Below are 22,140 nucleotides of genomic sequence, written 5' to 3'. Positions count from 1 at the left end.
GTTTCTCAACCTGTTTTTTATAAGTACCCCTTTAAACACACACACACACACACACACACACACACACACACACACACACAGTACCCCCAGTGCCTACAGTTTTCAGACAAAAAATTTTTTCAACCATTGCAACACATTTGTTTAAACAACTTAATCGTAGCCAGATGGGGTGATGAAATGTTTGGGTGTAAAAAGTACAAAAATAATAAAAGCGCTGTAAAACTTAAAACACAAATTCATTTTTCTCCAAATTTCAGTTGTGTTGACGTACCCCGCTCCCCTGGAGTTACCCTGAGGGTACTCGTACCACTGGTTGAGAAACACTGGTCTAGATCATCTCTGATAGATGTCTGTCTAGCTGCTCTTAAATATCTCCAGAGATGAAGATTCCACAACCTCCCTGGGCAATTTATTCCAGTGTTTCACCACCCTGACAGGTAGGAAGTTTTTCCTAATGTCCAACCCAAACCTCCCTTGCTACAAAGTAAACAGTATAAACTAACTCCCAATCTTCTTAGGAGACAATCCATACCTGCAATCTGATGCTGCTAGCAACCGGGAGGCGATAAGTGTTCTTATAGTGGAGCTGGATGTGATTAATAAGCATCTCATACACCCGAGTGGCATGGCTGGCAGGCAAGCTGTAGAGCTTCGTCTGTAGAGGCACAGAACAACAGTCAACTGACACACTGAAGGTTTACTTGTTAACAGCGTAACCTTTCTTTTGTCCAATCGGCATCAACCCTTCTTGCAGACTCTGGGGCAAGGGTCAGAGTAGGCTGAACGTTATTCCTCCACAGGAGGCATAGGGAAAGGGAGCTCCCATGATGTGCCTTGGACACTCCCTGGGATCACACCCACATGAAATCCCCAGACAGATCCAACTCTCACTTTAGAAGTGAGTGCAGCATGGACACCAACGTGAGAGTGGCAAGTTTGGCCTTCTGTGTGTGAATTACCTGAAGACGACACTGCTTGGAGGGATAATGCTAACTCCTCGGAGGCTGCTAATAACAAACAAACAAAAAAAAAAAAAAAAAAAAAGGGAGGGCAGGCCCTGGGATAGCCAGAGAAAGTGGGGTGTGGCTCCTGGCAGGCCAAAGTCACTTAGGACTGCTCTTGTGACATTTCAGCCATCTTCTAGAGTGAGTGTCTGGCGATACAAGAGACCTGGGTAGTTTTTGCCCTAGACAGACACTGAGTTAGTGAGACTACTGCTGAGAAATGCAGACCCCCAGACAAGTTACGGGGGGTGGATTTGGACCTGGAGATTTGAATCTTTGCCGTTGGGATTTTAAAAGACTCAGATTTGAGAATCCGGTTCTGGCTCCTTTCTAGCTGGCCCTTCGGAACATAGCAGCAAAATATTCACACTGATGACATGCTGGTCAGGAGCAGGTAAAGATGCAATACACTGTCTGTACGGTACCCGGTCAAGAAGTGAACAAGCTCAACCGTAGCTAAAATCTCCCCTATCATGTCAGATTAAGGAGCGAGAGAAGTGACTCATCTACAAAAAGTTACAGAAGAGAAAGAATTTGCTCTTGGGGACTGACCGGCCAGTAAACAAAACCCTAGAGAAAATTGTTTTAAGGGAGGGATTTTTAAACACTTCACAATGTTACCTGCAGAATTATCAGGAGGCCTAGCACGGCTGTTTTCACATCCTCTGAAGAAGCAGAATATGCTAGCAAGTCTGTCTCCGCTGGCTCAACAGGAACTGAAAGCGAACGTGCAGACACCTTTAAAAAAAAAAAAAAAAAGAGCGAGAGAAATTCCCTTTAAAATCCACACTGATCACAATGAGGCATCTACTTAATTCCAAGCCAATAAGTCACAAAGGGACAGAATAAATGGTCCCGCTCAGTCTCCTAGTAGTGTAGATTAGCTTGGATGGGCCTTAGCAGAAGCGGGAGGCACTTCTGAAGCACGTTTCTGCTTTTCTTTAGAACTCTGGTTTCCTCCAAAATCCAGGAATCCTACTGAATCCCCTCAGATCATACAGCTAACTGTCTAGCTTCCCTGGTCTCCTGTGAGGGGATCGGATCAGAGGTGGAAAGGAAGTTACAGTGTCATGACTGAGCAAACACAGCCTCACCTTTTCGATGATATTGAGCAAGCTGTCGAAGTGATGTGTATTGCAGCCCTCGGCCAGGTCCACCAATAGCTGGGTGGCCAGTTTTCGAACTTGGTGATCTTTGTCCTCTGGAATGTGGCCCAGCTGTGAGATTACCACCAAGTTAATCAGCTCCTCCTGTAAGAGGACAGACCAGGAGACATTCTGCTGAACACTTATTAGCGAGATAACCAAACCGTGTTGCCATGATGAAAAGAATCGCGAGGTCGTAGCAGCTTTAGTCTTCCTAGCTGGTTGTTTGGTCTGCTGGCTGCCTTCCCCCAGACTCTTGAATATCTTTCGATGTCATCTCTCCAAATATTTGGGCTATTGTTGAATTTGGACTCAGCAGCGTAGGTCTTTTTTCCATCTGACTAAAGCTTTGTAGCTCAGCTTTAACAGACCATATCCACATGGGATTCACAGGCCTTGCAGTTCAGAAAGACAGGAGACAAGGAGGCGGCAGCCAGTTTAACAGAACTGATCTGAGCAGTGCCTCTCCCGCATTCTCCGTGTGTCTGACTCGAGGAAGACATTCCTTCAAGTTAGCAAGCGAACCAGTGCAGGGACCAGTGAACTCTGCTTACCACAGCACCTGCTCACTTAGATTTCAACTAAGATGGAAACTCGGAGCAGCCAATCCACTGATGTCAGATAAGAGCTTGACGTCCTCTTGGCATGTGCTAAATCTTGCCACTATCCAAACCAGATTAGATCTCCCATTCCAAAAACTATTTTAAAAAACATTTTTTTTAAATAAAATGCATAGAATTGACAGCCTCGTTGGTAAGCCTTAGGACAGGGAAAGACAGTACCTAGGGATGCTAGACAGCGGGTAATAGAATAGTCAAGTAACCGCATGAATTCTTATCAGTTACTCAACTCTTCTATAGTCCCCAGGAGCGGGGCGGCAGCCAGATTGCTCCAGCCCTACTCCTGGGGAGGCCCCTGTCATCCTGTGCTGCTGCCTCAACAAGGGGTGCCAGGTGGGAGCCAGCATAAAAATCAGCTCCTCTAACAGACTGACTGCCTGCCGCCCCACACTGCTGCCTCTAACACAGAGTTAGCAGCAACTGTCTGCGGGGGTCTGAGCTCCCGACAGACAGAGGCTACTGCGGAGGGACGGGAGGGCAGGCTGCTGCGAAGCAGCCCTGTCCGCAGGCAGTCCAAGCTCCCCACAGACAGGCATGCTGCTGCAAAGCAGCCGCTCTCTGTGGCAGGCCAAGGCTGGCCTCCCCTGCCCCCCGACCTCCTGTGCTACTGCCTGATCGAGACAACAACCGGGGGGTGGGGGGGGAAGGGGGCATGGCATCATGGAGCCAGTGCTGGAGGGATCCGGCTTTTAAGCCAGGTCCCCCCAGTACCAGCTTCTGCTTCTCCTCCCTCCCCACCTTGTGGCCTCTGATACAGAGACAGCAAGGGGAGGGGAAATGCAAGCAGTTGAGAAGATTACCTGTATCCTCGACTACTTGTTTACATCCCTAACAGTAATCACAAGATGTACAAAGTGAACATTAAAAACGCACGCTGTCAAAAAAGAGAGACGCTAATATCAATTCCCATTGTACATACAACGGATCAATGAAACAAACACAGCTATGGACTAGGGATGTTAAATGTACTTTAATCAACTAATAGTCGATGGACAGGAGCTGCTGCCGCAAAGCAGCCTCTGCCCGCGACAGGCCAAGGTTCCCCTGCCCCCTCCCCTCATGCTGGATCTTCTGTCAGCTAGTCGATTAGTCAATACGCTGGGGAGCCTACGTTCCTAATACATTTAAAAGGCTGGAGCTCAGCAGGGGACCTGGTGGGAGCCGGGAATCAGGTGTCCCAGCTCATGCTGTGTCCCCCCTACTGCATTTCTGATCTTTAAATGTATTAAGAGCTGGCATGCTCTCAATATGTTTAAAAAGCAGAGGCACAACACCCTGTCCCCCCAGTCCTCGCAGAGATGGTGCTGGGGGGAAACCAGCTTTTTAAACCAGCTCCCCCAGGCACCAGCTCCTGCTCCCCCCCCCCCCCCCCCACTGCCTCTCTCTAATAGAGACAGCCGGGTTGTTATGGTTAAGCTTTCGTTATCGGATAGCTGACTAGTCACTTACATCCCTACTGTGGAAAACACTAACAGGCAAGTCCTTTCAGTCACATTGCAGACACATGTAATTACTGTGTCCTGCATGTTCAGGACAATTGGACTCACTCTTCAAAACTGCATAAAACTGACCTGAAGAACTAACACTAAGGTGAGCCAATTTTCCTACTGCTGAATATAAGACACCTGGTAAAATTACTCCGAATCAAGCTAGTTCAATGGCAATCCATCAGAGCAATGACATAAACGTTCAAACTCACGTCAAGCAGACTGGGCCCCCGTTCAAACGAAATACCATGTAGTTGGATTCTTTGTATTAACCTTTTCTTTATGGCTTCAGGGTTCACATGGGGAGAAGTCAGTCTCTCACTCTCACACACACACACACACACACACACACACAGGGGAGGTGACCGACTGACCCAACCATCCCTGACCAGCGCTGTGCGGGAAAGTTTGGAGTTTTCCCAGGGTGCCAGCTCAGCCAGTGACTGAGCGAAGGAGGGAACCTGCCGGCCACACAGCTGCTGAATCAAGCGTTCCGACTAAAAGCTGTTTCTCCGCATAGTGCCTGGAGAAGGACACACCTGGCAGGGGAGACAGAGAGGAGCAGTGGGGGGGAAGGGGGGAGGGGATGGGCAAAGCAGTGAGAGGAAGAACATGTAAAGGGACCCATGGGTGGGCAGTAACGACGACACCGGACTGGCTCACACTCATCAGCCACCGTTGTGCAAACCCCCTGACTAAATATCAATAAAAATACAAACCTCATAAAACTGTCTGTTAATGCTCAGGACAAAAGACAAGACATCTAGGACTTTAATCCGAACTGCACTACGATGCTCGTTCCTAAAAAGGGAAAAAACAAACCCCAAAACAGGTAAGGACGGGGACAGAGACCAGGTTGGGGCAAACGTCCTTTTTCTGGGTTAAAATCATTACAGACAAAGGCCGCGTGAACCTTCAATGAATGGTCCCTGGGTACGAAGTTGCAACATCAAGCAGACGCGGTGCTAATGTTAAGGAAAAACTGGAGGCTGTCTAGGAAAAGAGGAGTTCCTGCTGTAGCACAGGGCAGCAATACCAGGGACAGTAAAATGTGTTTATTTTTGAAAACGTGTAACCGCTAAAATTTACAGCCAGGTAGGAGCTGGTGCTAGTGGGAAGCTGGGTCTGATACAGAGGCAGTGGGGAGAGGAGGCCTGCATGTAACCATTAAGATAAACCAATGAGCCCAGAGTCATCAGTTAATCATGCAAACGGGAGCACATTCACATCAAAAAGCCCTAGTCATATCCCAAACTTACAGAGTCAATGAGGAAGAGCATGTGTGATTGAAATAGATGCTCCATGCCACATACTTCAGAACCACGTACACTAGGAGTAAAGCAGACTTTTCCCTGACTGTTGAAAAGGAGCCGGATCGGTATATATGGGGATCGCTCAACAGTATGAAAGCACATTCAGGGAATTGCCATTGGACGGTAGCTGGTAGTTTGGGGTTCTGCAATCTCAAACATGCCTGTAGTTCTGACAACAAGCAAGGCGGCCATGCAACGGAGCCTAGGACAGACAATGAGAGAGGGGACATATCCCACGGCCACCCTCCACTGTTAAAAGATGAAGGATTAAAAAAGCCTTAACAGGACGTTTGTGTTCCATTGACTGGGCAAAAATCGCATCCTGGAATCATCATAATATTTCAGTAGCTATTAATGGGCTTGAAGGGCTCCAGAAAGTAAGATTCTTTTAACATGGTCCATTCAACATGCTATGGGTTGAACCTCCCTAGTCTGGCGTTCTCTGGTCCGGCAACATCCATGATCTGGCATGATTTTAGTGAGTCGGATGGCCACTTAGCATGGGTGTAGCCTAGTGTCTCTCAGTCGCTTAAAGTTTGTTTCCAGCCACCAGTCCTGGCTCTCAGTGTTCTGGGCTGTTCTTTAGCTCTAACTGACCCCTAAATGTCTCCTAAGAGCCCAGCAAGCATTGGCAGCATTAGTAATGCTGCTAGACAATATTGACCTCCCATGGTTTGGCAAATTCTCTGGTTCGGCACCGGTCAGGTGCCGAGGATGCCAAACTAGAGAGGTTCAAGCTGTACTTTAATTCCATGTAAAAGTGGCTCACAGGTGCCTGAGGTTCAAATAGTCCAACACACTGAACCAAGCTTTTATTTTTTGAAGCTGTAATTTCCTACCTGAAGTATCTCTCCATTAGCACCTGCAGGTTCTGTATCCAGCCATCCTTGGCAGGGTGAATGGATTGAGCTCTGTACGTGATTAAGTTGAGTAGAGAAGATTCCTTTAAAAGAAAACGTAAGAATGGTCCAGTACTCACATACAGGGCATGCCTCTCTTGTCCCCTCCCTCCAAGAACAGGTCTCAAGGGGCTGTGAAATCTTCACTGTAGCTTTATAGTCTATAATTCCTGCTGCCCTTGCTTGTATGGGATAGAAATCTAAGACTGAAGTGGGCAATAAGAGGAAGGATAGTCCAGTGGACATTCAAATTGGGATTCTGGTGTTCTGGGTTCAAATCCTGATTGTTCCAGAGGGGTTAACGAAGGGGATGGTTTGATGAGATAACTATTCATTATCAGTGGTAAATAGGTCAATGGAGGGATGATAGGAGTTACTATAGAGAACTTTCTGGGTGTCTGGCTGGTGAGTCTTGCCCACATGCTCAGGGTTTAGCTGATCGCCATATTTGGGGTCGGGAAGGAATTTTCCTCCAGGGTAGATTGGCAGAGACCCTGGAGGTTTTTCGCCTTCTTGTGTTGCACGGGGCATGGATCACTGCTGGAGGATTCTCTGCATCTTGGGGTCTTCAAAGTATTTGAAGGCTTCAATATCTGAGATATAGGTGGGAGGATTATTCTAAGAGGGGTGGGTGAGATTCTATGGCCTGCACTGTGCAGGGGGTCAGACTAGATGATCATAATGGTCCCTTCTGACCTTAAAGTCTATGAGTCTATGAGATGTCTTGTGTGAGCTTGGACAAATCACTTACTATCCCTGTCCCTCAGCTCCCCATCAGGAAAATAGGAATAGTGAATGTTTCCTGTGCGTGTCTTGTGCTCTTTTGGACAGGGACTGTTTCTTACTACGCATTTGTGTAATGCCTACCAAAATGGAGCTCAGACCTTGGGTTGGGCTTCTAGACACTACTGTAGTGCAGAGAAGCATTTTCAGGAGATTTAAAGGCAAAAGCACAGCAGGCCACAGTGACTTGAGATGCAACAGGTCTTACTGGTCTCTGATCAGCACATCTCTCCACCAGCTCGAAGTATCTCTCCTCAGACCCATGGAATTCGTTCTGATCACAGAGTTCTTCTACCGTAGTCAACAGATCGTGTACAATGGACTTCAAATCATGGTTATCTAGAATCTGGAATGCAGACAAGCCTGCTCCGAATGGTTTCTTTTTAACTACAAAGTATGGCACAATTGAAGTAAGAGTGTTGGCTGAGAAGTACTAGCTCAGAAATTAGGCTAGACCTACATTCAGTCCCCTTCCAACACCTAATCCCTCACCTCCATGCCAGGCACAGCTTCAGGGAGCATCAGGGCCATGCACCAAGTCTCCAGCCTGACACAGGCTGCAAACACTCCACCTCTCCCATCAAAAGCAGAAGCCAGAGAGGACTTTTCAGGGTTAAAAAAACAGGATCTTTCAATAAACCAAAATACTTGGACGAGATGTGCCCACAACATGTCTCCAGATTGGGCTCACTACCTACCTGTAGCTGCTGGAGTAATCGCTCAACAATATCCAGAAGAATATCCCACGTGACTGCCTGCAGCTCCTTCCCATACTTCTTGATTAATCTGGTGACGGACAGGACTATTTCATAGGATACAACAGCATTGGGACAAGTCATGGCCTGGAACAGAAGTTTCTTAGGTCAGTTGATGATCAGTAACCTTCCAAAAACGAAGATAATTAACATTCTATATATTAAGACAGGATGGGGAAGGGTTCGATTCTACCATCGACCTACCTACTGCCTCTCAGGGAGATGGTTTAATGAAGGAGTCAAGAGAGCCCCTCTCATCACTGCCGCAAATGAAGTGCAACAATGAACGACACAGCGGCAGTACAGCCACTGTAGCATTTTAAAGAGAAGGAAGCTCAAAGTCTGAGAGGATAGCTGGAAAAGCTGATCAAAGACGGCCATTTTATAAGCACAATAATGTATTCCCAAGCAGGTAACGTATTCCTTAGTTCAGTTCAGCAATATGAGCACGTGGTTGGAGACGGGGCTACCAGCTGCTGGGAACTCCGTGTGACTCTATATCAATACCTCACTGGAGTATATAATTCAACACAAAATCTGGTAACTCTCATGGTTTGGCTGAAATGTCCCCAAATACTGAAGACACAGAAGAATTTTATAACGAGACAACTCAATCTGGTTGCCCACTCCAAGCCCATTATATGACACTTTTAATATTGTTTCAGGGACTCCCTTTGGCATGAAGCAGAACCTACAGATGAAACACACAGCACGGCCAGCCAATAAGAGAACTTTAACCCTGTTCCTTTTGCTGGGGTTAAAATCTATTACAAAAATAGACTTCTTGCCTCTCTAACTACAGAAGGAGGTGCAAAAGCTAGTACATAGGTTCCCAAACTGGCATGAAGAAATTACGGGGGGTGGGGGGGCACAAGGCAACTCAGCCTCCCCCTAATCCATCCCCAAGACTTGCTCGGGTGGGGGGAGTTAGAGCATCCTGGGCAGACTTCAAAGGGCAATGCCTGTTCTGCTCTTAAAAGGAGCAACTTTTTTGGGGGGTGGGGTGGGGTGGGGTGGGGGGGACTCAACAAGTTTTGCTGCAAACATTTTTTTGGGGGGCGGGTGGGTTTCCTCAAATATAAAAAGGGGGCGTGATGCTGAAAAATTTGGGAACCACTGAGCTAGTAGGTTGCTCCCAATTTAAGACGGTGCCAAGGGTTTCATGGGCGCCCTGGTAGAGGAGATGCAATTGCAGTACAGCTTCCAGCACTAACACCCCGCCGCTCAAACACGTCAGCCGTCTCTCGCATCGCTGAGGTTTCCATTAACAGGCAAGTGTGCCAACAAGCTCATAAATCTTAATCCTCCCATCAGCAGGTCTCTCCATATAAAAAAAGTAAGGCATGAATTTAAACACAAAAGCCACATTTTGCTGTTCATTCATGCTGACTCTGTCCCTTCTCCCTGCATTTGTATGCTGTAGACTGGAAGCTACTGGCAGCAAGGACCGGGTTTTTTTAAGCTAACGCATGGAGCATGTCTGCGGCACCTTACTCTCGCCTGCTTTCACCAGCATGAACTGTCCTGGGCATAGGCAGAGCACTGAAATGCTTTAGTCTAGCTCAAGTTGTGAGCAATGGAATGATATGAATGACCGGTGTTAAATCAAGTCAGGCTTGATGTTTTAATGGTCTAGTCTGGCCTTAAACTCTACAACCCTACGAAAAAACTCAAGAATGTGCTACGTGGATCAATAAAATATTCCCAAATGAAGCATCAGTTTAAGCCTGAAATAGCTCTTGTATCCTTCATCAGTCACCATTCCAACTGCTAGCTTTTGTCTTATAATTAGATTGGAAGCTCTTTGGGGGCAGAGACCTCTTCTTGTTCTGGGTTTGCACAGCACCAAGCAGCGCTGGTCCCCAATTGAGGATCTTAGGTACAATCACCATATACCAGTTCCTCCCAAGTATCTCGTTACCTTGAGAAACGAGGGCAGCACAGACGTAGGAGAGTTCTTGAGAGAATACAGTCGATGGGCACCCCATAAAGCCATGCCGACAAAGAACACTGCTCCTCTCAGCAAAGCGGCATCCATCATGTAGTCTCTAAGACAGGGCACAGACAGGAAGTGAAAATGTCTGAGGCTCACACTTGAGCAGCAGGTTTCGGTTTAGAGCACAAGGCTCGTGCAATGGGAAATGAACAATAATATTTCTGGATCACAGCATCTTAAAGAACTTTAAAACCATGCAGACCGGGAGTGGGCAATAATTTCTGATAGGGGGCCACTCCAAGAATTTGGAACGTGGTCAAGGGCCGCACTCTTCTATGTAAATGGAGGAGGTGCAGGGTCTGGAAAAGAGGTTGGGTGTAGAAGGGAGCTTGCAGTAAGGGATAGGGGTGCAGGAAAGGGTGTGGGGTCTGGGATGGTGTTTGAGTGAAGGAGGCAGTTGTGACCCAGGTTAGTGGACTAGGATGCAGAGGTCTGGGTTATGACCTTGGGCAGGACACTAGAGTGCAAGAGGGGCTGGCGGAGTTTGAGCTGTGATGTAGGGCAGGAGGGGATTGTGACTTGGGGCACAGCATGGGGGTGCAGGATGTGGGAAGAGATATGCGGGTAGGATGGGGGCAAAGGGTTGGGGTGCCAGAGGCAGATTCTGGCTGGGAGACTTACCTGCTTGACTCCCAGCCAGCAACCTTCTCAAGATGGCTGCCTGCCCCGCCCCGGCTGCAGGGGCCATGTGGTTTTTTAACAGCTAGAGCCTGACGGGAGGGTGCTTTGCAAGCTGCCTGTTGGTAACAGGCAGCTCCCATTGGTCAAAAACCTCCAACTGGGATTGTGCTGGGGGCAGAAGCAGTGTGTGATGGCTCACAGCTGTTCAAACAGAACCCAGTAGCAGCTTCTCGCAGCAGTGTGCGGGGAGCAGGCCGGCAGTTCGGGTGAGGCGCCCCCCTGCGGCCATAGGCCAGATCTCGCGGCTTGACAGGCCGCATCCGGCCCACTGGCGGTATTTTGCTCAGGCCTAATGTAGACTAACCATTTAGAACAGGGGTGGGAAATAATTTTTGCCCAAGGGCCACTTCAAAAAATTTTTGAAGTAGCCTCAGGCCACCCCAGAAGGGATGGGGCCTAAATGGGAAGGGTGGGGCTACCCCACCCCCAAACCATGATTGCTCTGGGGGTGGGGGAGCCCCTTTGCCTCCCCTTCCCACTAGACACCCATGTCCTGGAAGAGGCTCGGCAGATCCCCCACCCCGAGGCCAATCAGGGCCTGGGAGCGCGGAAGCTGCGTGAAGCTTCCTTCACCCTGCCCTTGCCCTGCGAGGAGCCCGCAGCACTTCAAAGTGCCACGTGCTCTACACAGGACTGCAGGAGGCTTCCCACGCTCCTTCATCTCCAGGCCCTGATTGGCCTGGGGGCAGGGGAGCATGCAACGCCGTCTCTGCTCTCGCCCCAGGCCCTGCGAGCAGCACGCGGCACTTTTATTCTGGTAGGACATGTACAAATCAGTACACGTCATTTACATCAATCAAAGCAACGCTGAGCTTTTTTTAAAAAACAGATTTAATTGCACAATATTCCGTACCTGTCTTCCATGATGCGGCACATGTTGTATATAGCACTGTGCCCCAAATGGGTTCCCAAGAGATTGCGCATGAGCTAAAACACAAATATTAGAGGATTTTCATAGGTCACTATAGAGCTTCAGCGTCGAGTCAACTGAGAGGTTATGAATGCAATTTAATAATGAATATATAACATTGAATACACTAGAGACGTTGATAGGCTCTGATCTGCTTTCAAAGAACTATTGCAATCATAATAAAGGTAACTGGGACCTTTATGTTTTTAATTTACAAATATACAGAATAATAATGCTTTGACGAGACGAGACACTTTATGAAGACCCAATGACTTTCCGCAACGTCCGTGACTTTTGCAGCAGCCAGCCCTGAGGACACCAGAGCAGTGACAGGTGCATCTGGCCCCAGAGGCCCTCCCAGCAGTGATCCCATGAGCAGTGGGAGAAGCCCCAGCTTAGCAGCCCCTAGCACTAGTCCCAAGGATGGTCAGAGCAGTGGTGTGGGGGGGGGGAGGAAAGGGGAGAGCAATGGCAGGCAGGGTGGCCCTAAGGCAGCCAGGCTAGTCACTGCTCCACAGCCCACGGCAGTTGCTGCCACTGGCCCTGCATTCCCTTCCTCCCCAGAAGCAGCCCCCAGGAGCCCCCCAAAGAAGCGGCTCTCCATGGACACCTCCTTTCTTGCCCCCGCCCCCAGGCAAGCAGCAGTCCTCCCCCTGGAGCCCTTCCCAGCAGCACCCTCCTCTCCACCCAAGAGGAAGTGTGGCTAAGATTGAGTCAGGGGTATTGACAGTACAAGCCATGCCTTAAATCACGGTTCGGGATATATTTTTTAAACCGCCCATGACCTGTCCATGACTTTTATTAAAAATACCCAGGACGCAAACATGGTGCCTTATCGTAGCCTCACACATGAGCCATGAACTCATTACAAGAGAAACAAAAGGGCTCCGACCTTCCAGCACGACTCACAAAGCTCCTTCACATTGACAGTGCGGCACAGGGTGATGATAAATACGGGCAGGCTCTCTGAGGGCAGGCAGTTATAGCAAACCACAGCATCTAGGACCTGCAGGGAGACCTTTATGGGGGCAAAACACACAATGGTTACTCACTGGTCGGCTCCTGGACTTCTGCGCCAAGTGACGCAAGATGGGATGAAGATGGACAGCCCGTGGTGGGTAAAGAACAGGTTAGGAACTATTTAGAAAAGCTAAACGTACATAAATCCATGGGTCCGGACTTAGTGCATCCGAGGGTACTGAGGGAGTTGGCAAATGTCATTGTGGAGCCTTTGGCTATTATCTTTGAAAAGTCGTGGAGATCGGGAGAAATCCCGGATGACTGGAAAAAGGCAAATGTAGTGCCCATCTTCAAAAAAGGGAAGAAGGATGATCCAGGGAACTATAGGCCGGTCAGTCTTACCTCGGTTCCTGGAAAAATCATGGAAGGGATCCTTAAGGAATCCATATTGAGGCACTTGGATGAGAGGAAAGTGATTAGGAATAGTCAGCATGGATTCACAAAGGGCAAGTCGTGCCTGACCAATCTGATTAGCTTCTATGATGAGGTAACTGGCTCGGTGGACATGGGGAAGTCAGTGGATGTTATATACCTTGACTTTAGCAAGGCTTTTGAGACGGTCTCCCACAATATTCTTGCCAGCAAGTTAAGGGATTGTGGATTGGATAAATGGACGGTAAGATGGATAGAAAGATGGCTAGAAGGCCGGGCCCAGCGGGTAGTGATCAATGGCTCGATGTCAGGATGGCGGTCGGTTTCTAGCGGAGTGCCCCAAGGTTCGGTTCTAGGACTGGTTTTGTTCAATATCTTTATTAATGATCTGGATGAGGGGATGGATTGCACCCTCAGCAAGTTTGCGGATGACACTAAGCTGGGGGGAGAGGTAGATACGCTTAAGGGCAGAGATAGGGTACAGAGTGACTTAGACAAATTGGAGGATTGGGCCACAAGAAATCTGATGAGGTTCAACAAGGACAAGTGTAGAGTCCTGCACTTGGGACGGAAGAATCCCAAGCATAGTTACAAGCTGCGGACCAACCGGTTAAGTAGTAGTTCTGCAGAAAAGGACCTGGGGGTTACAGTGGATGAGAAGCTAGATAGGAGTCAACAGTGTGCTCTTGTAGCCAAGAAGGCTAATGGCATATTAGGTTGCATTAAGAGGAGCATTGCCAGCAGATCCAGAGATGTCATCATTCCCCTTTATTCGGCTTTGGTGAGGCCAAATCTGGAGTATTGTGTCCAGTTCTGGGCCCCCCACTACAAAAAGGACGTGGACGCATTGGAGAGGGTCCAGCAGAGGGCAACCAAAATGATTAGGGGGCTGGAGCATATGACCTATGAGGAGAGGCTGAGGGACTTGGGTCTGTTTAGTCTGCAAAAGCGAAGAGTGAGGGGGGATTTGATAGCAGCCTTCAACTTCCTGAAGGGAGGTTCCAAAGAGGATGGAGAGAGGCTGTTCTCAGTGGGGACAGATGGCAGAACAAGGAGCAATGGGCTCAAGTTGTGGTGGGAGAGGTCCAGGTTGGATATTAGGAAAAACTATTTCACTAGGAGGGTGGTGAAGCACTGGAATGGGTTACCTAGGGAAGTAGTGGAGTCTCCATCCCTAGAGGTGTTTAAGTCTCCGCTTGACAAAGCCCTGGCTGGGTTGATTTAGTTGGAATTGGTCCTGCCTAGAGCAGGGGGCTGGACTTGATGACCTTCTGAGGTCTCTTCCAGTTCTATGATTCTATGACTGCTCCTTCGACACACGGGTATGGCTCCATCCTGACTTATGGCCACAAAACGCCTCAGAAGCCAATAGGGGGACACAAGGTGTTCATCAGCTCTGGATGCCAACCAAGCCATGACTACAATGGTTAATGCTGGGAAGGGAATCCCTCAGCAAGATCATCTCAGGTCCTTAGTCCCAAGGTTTTATGACTAAATTCATAACTGAGTGGCCGTCCAACGCTTTACACCCCCAAAGTGCTTTAGAAAATGGACTGATCCTCACACTATTGTGCTGTCCTCATTTTACAGGTGAAGAAATTGGAGTGAGAAAGGGTGAGTGACTCGTCCAATTGGGACTGCTACTCATGAAATCCTGGCTCCCACTTTTATGCTCAGAGAAGTCAGTCATAACGTCTCTCACCACCCAACATACAACAATATAGCAAGCTCCATACTTTGCCACAGCAGCACTCCTGAAGAAAGGGAACACCCTGGAACCCAGGGCTAGAGAATTTAGGCCCTAGCTCAGGGATGGGGAACCATTTTTTGGTCAGGGGTCACTGACCCACAGAAAAAAATCAGTCAGGGGCTGCACACATTCCCCTCCCACACCAGAGCCTGGGGAGCCCAGGCTAGTAGATTTTGTTTGTACCAGCCCTGAGCCCCAGGGGCTGGATCCAGGCAAGCCAGGCTGCATCCAGCCCCCGAGCCTTAGGTTCTCCACCCCGACCTAGCTACTCAAAAGCAGCTTTGTCGGTAAGGGAAATGGTTTTACAGAAAGCAATTAATAATAGAAGAAGCTCCAAATACTGACCTCTATGTCAACTGAAGATGAAGTCTGAATGCACAATAGGCAGATCATACTGTTGGAGGAAAACACTGTTAAATATGTTTATCCTGAATCAAATTTAACAAAAAAAACTGTCCAAAATTAACGCAATCAGATGAGTGTCAAAGTGTGCCCTGTTGCTTTCCTGACTGTGGCTCTGCTGAGAATATTGGAGGGGGTATGTTTAATGTCACCAGCCCTTCTCAGATCAGCTATTTTGCAGTTGCACTTACAGTACAGCCCACTATCATTACTGTCCATTAAATATGCTTGTGTACAGGATCCCTTGTATGTAAATATAGTGATGAGAATATGGAAAGTTCACCTCCTGTACAAACTGGGGACTGCGCACCATGTAATTTAACTCAGGTTCATAGATCAGATTATGACAAGAGTTTGGGTCTTTCATTAGGCGGTTAAAGATCTCCTAGAGCTTCAAAAGTGCTCAGGATCAATAAGAGGAATCAGGTTTGGGGAGTGTCAAAAGAGTTCAGCTCTCAGCCAATCTGGCGGGTAAAGCAGAGCTCTACTATGAAAAGCGAGCAAACGTTGCTCCACGTTTGCGGTTCACTGATTCCGTTTCAATTTGGTTGATTAACACAAATAGGTTTCTAAACTATCACCCCTGCATCTTTCGTGCTAAGGTTCGGAAAATGAGACAGGCTCTTTCAGATTTAACCATTACTGACAAGCAAGCCAGCCAAGTTCTACCTTCATGCACGCTCACCATCTCCACGCCATTACACTGGTATGATTTGGGGGTAGAATTTGGCCTTGCAATTGGAACCTATTGCACTAGTCTGCTAACAGCCTCAGAAGTCAGAAAAAGCTCTCTCCTCTATAGCTCTTCAGAGCCAAGATAGTTAAGAACAGCCAAAGAATTCCTATGATGGAAAAGTCAGCTCTGATGAGCAGGTATGTTCTGAAATAAACACACCTTGGTACTATTTTTATTCACTTATCCAACCATAGCCACACTAATACTATTGTAATAGCATCTGACAAAGTGGTTTTTACTCACGAAAGCGAAGGCCCAAATAAATCTGTTAGGGTGCGTCTACACAGCACCCTAAACTCAAAACAAGATACGTAATTTGCACTATGCAAATTGCGTATCTTATTGGGAATCTATTTCAAAATAGCGCATTATTTTGAAATCTGGCACTTCTACACAGCGCCAAATTTCAAAATAACCCGCTATTTTAAGCCATCTTTTAACCGTTGTGCAATGAGGTTTACTGGGATGCCAAAATCGCATGCCCGTTATCTCTAAAAATATTTCAAAATAATGGGTGGCTTGTGTAGACATGTGGTAGCTATTTTGGGATACTTCTGGTATCCCAAAATAGCTGTGCAGTGTAAACATACCCTTAGCCTTTAAGATGCCACAAGACTCCTCATTGTTTTACTATTTTAGTAACTATACATACAGGGTGAAATTTTCAACAGATGCCCTTTCCTCCTCCCTTTCCCCCCACAAACACACTTACAGGGGTGAGCAGAATCATATGTCACCCAAGTGGACACTGTGTACACAACACCCAAATCTGCAAGTGTAAACAGATACACCCTGTTGAAAATTTAGACCACTGAATTTATCCACAAACTCTGCACAACAATTTAGAAACAATAGCTGTTAAGAGTTTATCCTTACTGGACCATATCAGCAACGTAATCTTCCAGGTAACAGCTGTTGAACTTGACCAAGTTCACTAGAACTAGAAGGAAGTCTGAAGACAATCCGACATTCATCCACTGCAGGACAAACTCAGCTAAAGGAGAAGGAAGTGGTGGCGTTACAACATGGTTTCAATCCAAAAGTGCTTCAAATTCCCTCCTGGCCCTACTTGCTGAAAAAGAGATTGTCCTTTGCTGTATTTCCAGCTACATAAACTGCTCCCTAGAAGGCAATAATAAAGAGTGAGGGACGACTGACCAGGGCTTCTATTTGATCTATCACACTCTTTTTAGCTGTTGATTAAAACTGACTTTCTTTCACACTCCTTGCCTTGCTATAAGCTGCCACATGTACGGATTTCACATGTTTATGAATCTGCTATGTTTACCTTGACCGAACCCTTCACTACGCATTGCACATGTAAAATAATGTCAGAGGGGTTATATTAAGTTTGCCACAAGATGACAACAACAGAAAATGATCCAAAAATAAACAGGCAAATGTTTAAGAGAGATCCTCAAACTCTCAGAAGAAAGAACATTCACAGATTTGTCACTACGACAGAACTGTTTAGCACACTGGCATGGAACAATCTGTACCCTAAAACTTTACACAACATGGTAAAATTTTTAAGCTTTATAGAAAAGTTGAGGGTTTTTCTTTTTTGTTTTTTTTTAAGATGTAAAACTAAAATAATGGAGCTTTTTTTTCCAGCAGGATTTTAAAACAATCCCATGCAAGAATCTGACGACAAAAATGACCCTCAGCATTGACAGGCAACACTCACCCAATTCTTCCTCCAGGTGCGTTATGGATCTTCCATTATCCGTGAGAGCTCTGAACACTTCAAGCCGCTCATGCAGATCTTCATTAGAAGGATAATCCTTGATAACCTTAAAGAAATGTGCTCTGAGGATCCCTAGTCTTTCACCCTGAAAGGAGAAAGAGTTAAAGCGAGAGATGCAATAGCAACTGAAAACTAGACTTATTACAGACCAGGGCTAGAAAATTTTAAGAATCTTCTTAAAATTTTAAGCAAACTCTCTCCTCCCCCCTCTCCCCCCCCACAGGCTGTGGTCATGTTTACTAAAAGTCTTCCCACAGTGTGCTAGGAATGCAGTCCTTCTCCTTTGCCTCTTACAGACAGTTCTCAAGTTGTGACTCCAGGCAGTCTGCCCAAGATTTGGCAGGCCCAGAACCTCAGAGATGCAATGTATGGACCAGCAACAGCCAGGCCACTAATTCCAGGACTTGAAATGGATCCGTTACAGACAGTCCTGCTCTGTTGGATGCTGTGATAGCTCGAGGATTCATAACAAGCTTGACTTGGTCAGACTAAAGAAAAAGGCTAATGGACAGAATTTGCCTTGATGCCTTGAGTACTTGTCACAGCATGGATGCTGCCAGTCAGGATTAAGGTGGTTAGCATAGCTGTCTGGGCAAAGGTTTTACAGCACGTGCTGCACTGTGCCTGAACTCAGCCACTGCAATCACTCCCTCTTTCAGGAGTACAAAATTCCTTCCAAATTATAAGGGGAAAATGTTAAGCTGAGAACCAAGAAACTGAATCAAACTGCATGCTAGCCTTTTCCTCTGCGTTGAACTAAGACAAAGGATGAGAAGAGTTTCAACAGCAGAAGGCAGCCAGCCAGTGCTGTTCACCTTGCTCTTTGCAAGCTCTCTGTGGAAGGAGGAGGCTTTACCTGTCCTTGAATGATGGCCTTCAACAGGTGAAGCACGGCATGTCTGGCTTCTGCTGGCCGCTCCGGTTGCAGCATATCAGCTACCACTTTCCATATCGCTTCCACTGCATGCTGTGAGTGGACACAGAAAGCAACAGCACCATTTATTAGCTAGCTATTAGTGGGGTTAAGTTTGTTCTAGGGTCTTCGCTCTATGACACAGTCGGTTCTTGAATTGAGCTAAGTTGTGCCAGGAAGAGCTATTTCCATGCAAGTCTGCGTGTGGATGTTTCAGTTTCAAGTTTAATCAACATGACAATCCGAAATACAGAGCATCCAAAGCGGAGACTTGTGCGGAAGTAAGAGTTTCAGAGAGATAGCCATGTTAGCCTGTTTCTGCAAAACCAAGGAGTGTGGTGGCACTTTAAAAAACTCACTTCATCAGAAGCTGAAGAAAAAAAGGATACAGAGAAGGCAGTGTGCCAGCATTCCTAATGAAATCAGAGTGGATGTAGTTCATCTCTAACAGCGATGAGAAAGTGAGTGTACCTGATTGGGAAATTACCTACTGTAATGCAAGAAACACTCAATGTGTCTATTTAAAACCCCGGTTTAGGGTATTTTTGAAGTTTTTTTGCCTGAGAATGGTAACTTGCAAGTCCCAAACTGTGTCAATTGATGCTATTTAAAGTTATTTAAGTGCCCAGCAACTCCACCTCAAAGGGAACTAGTGGACGCTTTACCTGCAGAACTATCACAGCTGTGAATAAGATTAGGTCAAGACCAGAGTCTCATCACCTGACAGCAAGGGTAAATAACTGTGGTATCTTCTTATAAGCACCTCTTTAAGGAAAGACTTTTCCGGAAAGCCTTTCAACGGTGCTGTGCCTGCTTTGCAGCATGAGCTCTTTATGGTATGGTTTGTTTCCACTGTGCAAATCAGACTAATATAGAGAGTTCTGCAAATCCAGAGATAGCAGCTTTATAGCCGCAGAGACCCGCAGCTCATTTTTGCAGCTATGGATGCGGATATAAATGTTGTCCCTAGAATCCTGCTAATTTGCGAGTATGCATGAGTCTCCACAGCTGCCAATGCAGATATCCCCGGCTCATCTTTGCAGATACAGATGTGGATAAACATTTTGTATCCTGGCAGGGCTCTACTAATATAGATTTGTAGAATTTAGGGCCAGAAGGGACCATTGTAACCAGGGTCTGTCGTCTTCATAAAGAGGCCACAGAAGTTCCTTGAAATAATTCTGCGCTGAACTACCGTATGTTTTTTAAGAAAAAGATCTAATTTTGATTTAATAATTGCCAATGATGAAGAATCCTCTACTACCCTGTCAAACTGTTCAGAGCACAAATCACTGATTTCTTATAGGTTTATACAGCACAATAAAAAATACAAGATATAATTTCCTGGATCACAACAGTATTAAAGTAGGTCAAATTACCTAAGCATCTTGTGCCAAGCAAAATCAAAAGCTTAAAGCTCCTAACATTTACCCTACACCTGACAGCAACATACCTCTTCAAATTTTTTGGTTTTTGCTACTTCACAGAGTTGACCAATCGCTCGTATCCGGTTATTTAATCCACACTCTACGCTCAATTCCTGGAAAGAAAAATGGAAACAAGAAAATCAATCCAGACTCTGCGCTTCTTCATGAAAAACAGCCCATTCCATCCCTCAAAAAGGCCCCTTGGACTATTATAAAATTAGCTGCATGTTGCCAAAAAAAAAAAAATGTTCAGAGCCTAACCTTCACTCAGTCTCACAAAGATGCACTCAAATGAAGCTGTAACCAACATCAGCAAGCTAAATCTCATGTAGAATGATGATCAAATAGGGGGGAAATGGAAAGTGTGCTCTAATTTAACCTAATATAATTGCACTTTACACTGACACACCCAGGCATCTCAACCTACTTAGACATGTTAACTAATTAAGATGCAGCAGCACTGAGAGGCAGTTAACTTTACCCCCATTTTGTCCATGACTGACCTAAGCAACAGGCAGGATAAGTGAATTGTTCCAGGTCACAAAAAGAGTCAGTGGGAAAGCTGGAAATAAGACTCAAGAGTCCCATTTCCCAGGTCTCCAGCTTTAACCACTAAGTCACACTCCCTCCGTTTTCGTGCACATTGCCCCTTAATCTCAGCACATAGTCTCAACTCAAAGCTTAAGACAATTTACCTTAAGTATGTCCGCAGTGATGATAAACTCTGTTTGCTTGCCCTCTGATGATTTGGAACTAGGCCGGGATGGTCCCAGACCTAAGAGGCTCTTAAACTTCTCCTTTAATCCAGGATCCTTGCTTTGCTGCTTTGCCATTGTTGACAAGAATGCACCCAGTAGCCCCTGTGAGCATAAAACTGTTATTGTACAGAGAGCTGTAGACGCAACCTTTGAACTGGGCAAAAGCTGGAATCCACCCCACTTTTCACTGTGATATTGACATCGTTGCACTCTCACAAGTCTTTGCAAACAGTCCAAGGAGTGAATTCCCTTCAGATCAGGGAAGAAACACTTTGGCAGGAGTGACCTTGCCAGGTATGTGAGAAGCGGGTGCTAATGCAACGATTGCTGAACATGTCCAGGAGCTAGCTAGGGGACTTCACTGTCTGGAGCAGCACTTTCCCCAAGGGCTATATGTGCAATAAACCAGCACCAAATGCCTGATCAGCACACATGCCAGTTTTTAAACTGCGGTGCTGTTTTATTTTGTAGGAACTCCTGAGGCATTTTGCTCCCAGGCGAAAAACCTTGTATAGTAAATTTCATTCCACAGCAAAGTTTGGAAAAGACTATGAATGAAAAAAGACAGCATGAAACTAATTAAATATAACAGCACACCAGTTAAGTGGGGGGGGGGTGAAGGAAAGGGTACATGAAGTAGGTGTGTCAACCTCAACCAAAAACAGCAAAAGCCTTCAGAAGCCATTTCTCCCACACCACCCGCAAAACAGGGCTCCTATTAGAGCAGATACAGCGTCAGTGGCGGATACAGAAATTCTGCACATGCTGAACAGATACTGTATACTCTTCCTCACCAAGGCCTCCTTCACATGAGAAAGAGGGTCCCCAATCCTGCAACAGGCCTGCTGTTCCATAAGCACTGGGAACAAGTTAATCCCAGCGTCCGCTATATGTATTCTTGTGGGGGGCTCCCTTTAAAAGTCCCCCCCCAAGTCCCAACATCTCACATATCTAGATGGGGCTCTCTGTAAAAACCCTCCCCCACATATCCCAGTTCCCTAGAACTGACCTCCCTAGAAGTACATAACCCCTGTCCCACAAAATCCCCCACCCCACCTTCCTGGGAACTGCCCTCTACCTACCCACGTGCCCCCCATACAGCCCAGCTCTGGGGGGGGAAGGACCCTCTAGCACCCCCTCCAATCCCAACTACCCACGGGGGGGGGTTACTACCCCCCAGCTCTCAGCCTCCATGGGCAGGCCCTGTTCACCCCCCCACCCGTGTCCCAGCAGCTCCTAGAAACCAACCCCCCGCCCCCCAGCCGCTCCTAGCAACGCCCCCTGCTTCTCCTAGCAACCGCCCCCCGCCTCCCCAGCTTTTCCTAGCAACCGCCCCCCGCCTCCCCAGCTGCTCCTAGCAACCGCCCCCCGCCCCCCCAGTTGCTCCTAGCAACCCCGGCTGCCGGGGCCCCTCTCTGTGAA

The 22,140-nt window shown here is 47.1% G+C and overlaps 1 protein-coding gene across 8 annotated transcripts in view; it reads right to left on the bottom strand.

The window, feature by feature from the left end:
* Nucleotides 1-22,140, bottom strand: part of TSC2 (TSC complex subunit 2) — a 56,488-nt gene that overhangs the window by 34,150 nt on the left and 198 nt on the right. For 7 of the 8 annotated variants that reach the window (XM_089769326.1, XM_075899844.2, XM_075899846.2 and 4 more), the window contains exons 2-17: nt 20,656-20,820; nt 19,987-20,073; nt 18,477-18,587; nt 17,561-17,705; nt 16,750-16,867; nt 15,081-15,129; nt 12,486-12,611; nt 11,537-11,610; nt 9,928-10,054; nt 7,950-8,093; nt 7,460-7,597; nt 6,409-6,512; nt 4,976-5,057; nt 2,099-2,254; nt 1,626-1,742; nt 533-655 (exon numbers count right to left, since the gene is read on the bottom strand). In XM_089769326.1, coding sequence (XP_089625452.1) covers nt 533-655; nt 1,626-1,742; nt 2,099-2,254; nt 4,976-5,057; nt 6,409-6,512; nt 7,460-7,597; nt 7,950-8,093; nt 9,928-10,054; nt 11,537-11,610; nt 12,486-12,611; nt 15,081-15,129; nt 16,750-16,867; nt 17,561-17,705; nt 18,477-18,587; nt 19,987-20,073; nt 20,656-20,820 — 1,866 coding nt within the window. Of the gene's footprint in view, nt 1-532; nt 656-1,625; nt 1,743-2,098; nt 2,255-4,975; nt 5,058-6,408; nt 6,513-7,459; nt 7,598-7,949; nt 8,094-9,927; nt 10,055-11,536; nt 11,611-12,485; nt 12,612-15,080; nt 15,130-16,749; nt 16,868-17,560; nt 17,706-18,476; nt 18,588-19,986; nt 20,074-20,655; nt 20,821-21,512; nt 21,743-22,140 lie in introns of those variants that run through there. The other variant, XM_075899848.2, reaches the window with a different exon arrangement.

The sequence above is a fragment of the Pelodiscus sinensis genome, chromosome 15 (genome assembly GCF_052426305.1).
Source record: "Pelodiscus sinensis isolate ZL-2025 chromosome 15, ASM5242630v1, whole genome shotgun sequence".
In the NCBI taxonomy this organism is placed as follows: domain Eukaryota; kingdom Metazoa; phylum Chordata; order Testudines; family Trionychidae; genus Pelodiscus; species Pelodiscus sinensis.
Note: the sequence above shows the minus strand (reverse complement) of the source record. Positions and strands in the feature narration are given on the sequence as shown.